A 3,348-nucleotide genomic window follows, 5' to 3' on the forward strand; every position below is an offset into this window, starting at 1 on the left:
TGCTCTCCAGCCTTTCACCCCCAGCCTGTGCTAATACCAGGGGTTGCTCCAATCCATGTGCAGGACCTTGCATTTGACCTTCTTCAGCCTCATGAGGTTCACATCTCCCACTCTTCAAGCCTGCCCAGGCCCCTCTGGATGGATCTCACCCCTCAGACACATCAACTGCACTGCTCACCCTGGTGTCACCTCCAAACCTGCTGAGGGTGCCCTGGACCCCACTGACCACGTCATTGCTGAAGGTATGAAACAACACTGGTCCCAGTACAGACCCCTGAGGGCCACCACTTGTCCCTGATCTCCATCTGGACATCAACCCTCAACTGCTTAAACCCCTCCAAAATCAACCAATTAACCTCAGCTTCATTAGCCACGGCCTGAAGCACAGGAGGGCACCGTGCAGGGAGCCTGCAGCAGAACCACAGGCTCCTTTTGACCCAGCATGGTCCCCCAGGATGCTTCTCACACCAGCATGGGACACTGCAGCCACGTCCAGCTGGATGCCCTCTGTCCCTGCAGAGGCAGGTCGGGCACAGGGAGCTGGGGGGGCAGTTGGGGGCCCCCCAACACACCCCTCGTACCGGGAAGGCGTAGATGAAGATCCCCAGGAAGAGCAGCAGGATGAAGAGCAGGAGGGCCAGGAGGAGCAGCCACTTGTACCGCCGCCAGAGGATGTACTTCAGGGTCTTGTAGGGGGAGGTGAACCACAGGAAGGAGGTCTCGGGGCGCCTGCAGCCAAGCAGAGGTGGGGTCACTTGGGAGCTTCACCCTCCTGGATCCCCCACGCCACGAGTATGGCTCTGCTGTGACCAGCTCACCCTGCAAACCCTCATCCCTATGGATGGACTATGCCAAACACCTTCCTTGGTGGTCCAGACCAGCCTCCCACCCACCCTGGAGCATCTCAGCTCACACAGGCTGAGCTCCAGCTGGTCACAAACAGAGCCTGGGCAGGAGCAAGCCCATTGCAGATGGCAGACCTCAAACTGGGGAACCAAACTTTCCACTGATCCCTGAGAACTCGGTGCCCTGCTGGCTGCTTTTCCAGCCAAGGTGCTCTTACTTGGGGTCCTCCAGCTTGGGGTTCATATTGGGCTCATCCCGACCCACGCCCGCCGGCCGCTCTTCATGCTCCTGCTCTGCCACGATCTCCAAAGTCATTTCCAGCTTGCCCTGGGTGGGTTCAACAAAATAGAAACAACCCAAAAAGTCCAAAAGGCTCCTCACCTTTTTATCTATTAGGGTGAGAAGTGAACGTATGATGCCAAATCTATATTGGGCAAAGGAAACGTGCTCTGAGCATAACCCAACCACCTCCAACAGCGACCCTGGGGAGCCCAGGAAGGGTGGAGTTCACACAGACCCCTCCCTGCCCACCACAGTGTTCCCAGGAGATATTCCAGGACCTCTCAGATGTCACTGACACCCCAGTCCAGGCAACCCACGTAGGGTTGAACGACTTCAGCCACTGCCTGGACTCTCTCACCTCTATTGAGCAGTCACCAAAGACTCAAACAGGAGCCCAGACAGACAGAACTCTGTCACTCTGGCAGCTGGAACCTGCCTCTGGTGCTGGCCACAGCACAGTACCAATAAGAATAGGTGAGACAGAGCCAAATGAGGTGGCAGGTCCCAAAAACTCCAGCAAAAAACCCACAGAACAATTTCTTCAGAGGCATTTGCTCGGCGCTGGACAAACCCTGGAAAGCATCCAGCTGCCAAAAGCTGCTTCAGTTGGCAAAATTTGAAGCCCAAGGCTCCACTTCTTGCCCTGACCATGACATCCTGCACATCCCAGCCACCTCCTTCCTCAGCACCCCAAGAGAAGATGGGAAGAGGCCACCTTACCGCCAGGATCTTCCTTTGATCCTGCTCAGTGACACAAGGCCACCACCCTTTGACAGTTTTCTGCTCAAAGAGTGACACGAAATGACTGGAAGAGAGGGTCTCATCCACCAGCTCCAAGGAGCACTTCTCAGCTGTCTTGGCAGGTTTGGGCATCTTGTTGAGATCCATCTGAATGGAGCCTGCAAGGAAGTGCCATGGAGAGGTTATTTTGGAACTCAGTCCATGGAATTAATCAAGGACAGGATTTAAGAGGATCTTAATCACCCAGTTCCTAAGGGAAGCTTTTGATGTTCTTTTTTTTCTTCTTTTTAGTGGCAAAAAGAACAGTAGAACAAGATCCAGCCAAAATCTTGTCATGCTGGAGCCTCCAGCTTCTGCTGCATGGCCCCACTCTCCTTCCTATTAGAGGGTTTTGGGGCTGGGGGGTTTTTTATCTCATCTAGATTGCTGAGGATGATGGACTGAGTTGAGTTCATGGCTAAACACCCTGGGTCAGGCACAGCAGGTCAGTGACCCTGCCTGGTGCTCTCAGCCCTGGTGAGCACATTCTGGGACAGACTCAGGTGGGTCACAGAGAACTGGGGCCTTCCAGTGGTGGCTCTGTTGGGGTTGATGATGCTCTGAACAGGATGTCAGCCCAGGAACAGGTTGCTGCAGGCTGAGACTGGAAATCTGCTGAATACCAACCACTCATCATCAGCCCTGAACTTGGGCTGACACTGAGTCTTCAGTGGCTCAAACTGCTCTTGTTACCCTTCCTTAATAACCTGAAAGGAGTCAATCATTTTTCCTTTCCTGTCTACCCCAGCAGGGATGGAGCCAAAAGCCTCTCCTGACTTACCCAGATAGTCATCAAAAGAGAACTTGTCATTGTCCCAGATCTGGAAGATGAGCTGCGGTGGGATCTTGTTTTCTGTCTTGTCTAAGCTCCAGAAGTGCTCCTGAAATGACACCAGAAAAGAAACCAAGGAAAAATAAAAGGCTCGTTAGAAGAAGGGGGCAGAGCCTGGCTGCTCACATCCCACAGCAGAGTCTGGAAGAGAATGGCCCTGGGGTTGTCCTGCTCCTGCTCTGCAGGGCCAGAGGCACAGGACAGCTCAGGCTCTGGCCAGCTCTTGGACAAGGATCCTCCCTGGAAGACCCAAGATGCTTCTGGAAGTAAACTCCAGAAACCAGTGAACTCCCAGCACCTTGACTGGAAAGCTCTTCATCCCTGACATGGACAGTGGGGTCGTGGGGACCCTCAGCAGCTCTGCAGATGACACCAAGCTGAGTGGAGCCATCGACACGCTGGAGGGATGGGATCCATCCAAAGGGACCTGCACAAGCTCCACTCCTGGGAGCCCCCCCTGCAGTGCTGGGGCAGCTCTGGAGTCCTCAGCACAGCAGAGCCAGGGAGCTGCTGGAGCGGGGCCAGAGGAGCCCCAGCAATGCCCCGAGGGGGGAACCCCTCTGCTGGGAGCCCAGCAGGAGAGAGTTGGGCTGGGGCAGCTGAGAGGA

General features: G+C 55.0%; 1 protein-coding gene across 1 annotated transcript; it reads right to left on the minus strand.

Moving 5' to 3' along the window:
• Positions 1–660: 660 nt before the first annotated feature.
• LOC103781557 (dysferlin-like) lies at positions 661–2,830 on the minus strand (the record flags this gene model as incomplete). The annotated part of the gene is made up of 4 exons (XM_008949283.1): positions 661–729; positions 1,064–1,173; positions 1,849–2,027; positions 2,690–2,830. Coding segments are annotated over 4 exons (499 nt in total), but the record flags the coding sequence as incomplete, so codon positions are not given.
• Between the last annotated feature and the right edge of the window lie 518 nt (positions 2,831–3,348).

Source organism: Merops nubicus, unplaced genomic scaffold (assembly GCF_000691845.1).
Source record: "Merops nubicus isolate BGI_N331 unplaced genomic scaffold, ASM69184v1 scaffold43481, whole genome shotgun sequence".
Lineage (NCBI taxonomy): Eukaryota > Metazoa > Chordata > Aves > Coraciiformes > Meropidae > Merops > Merops nubicus.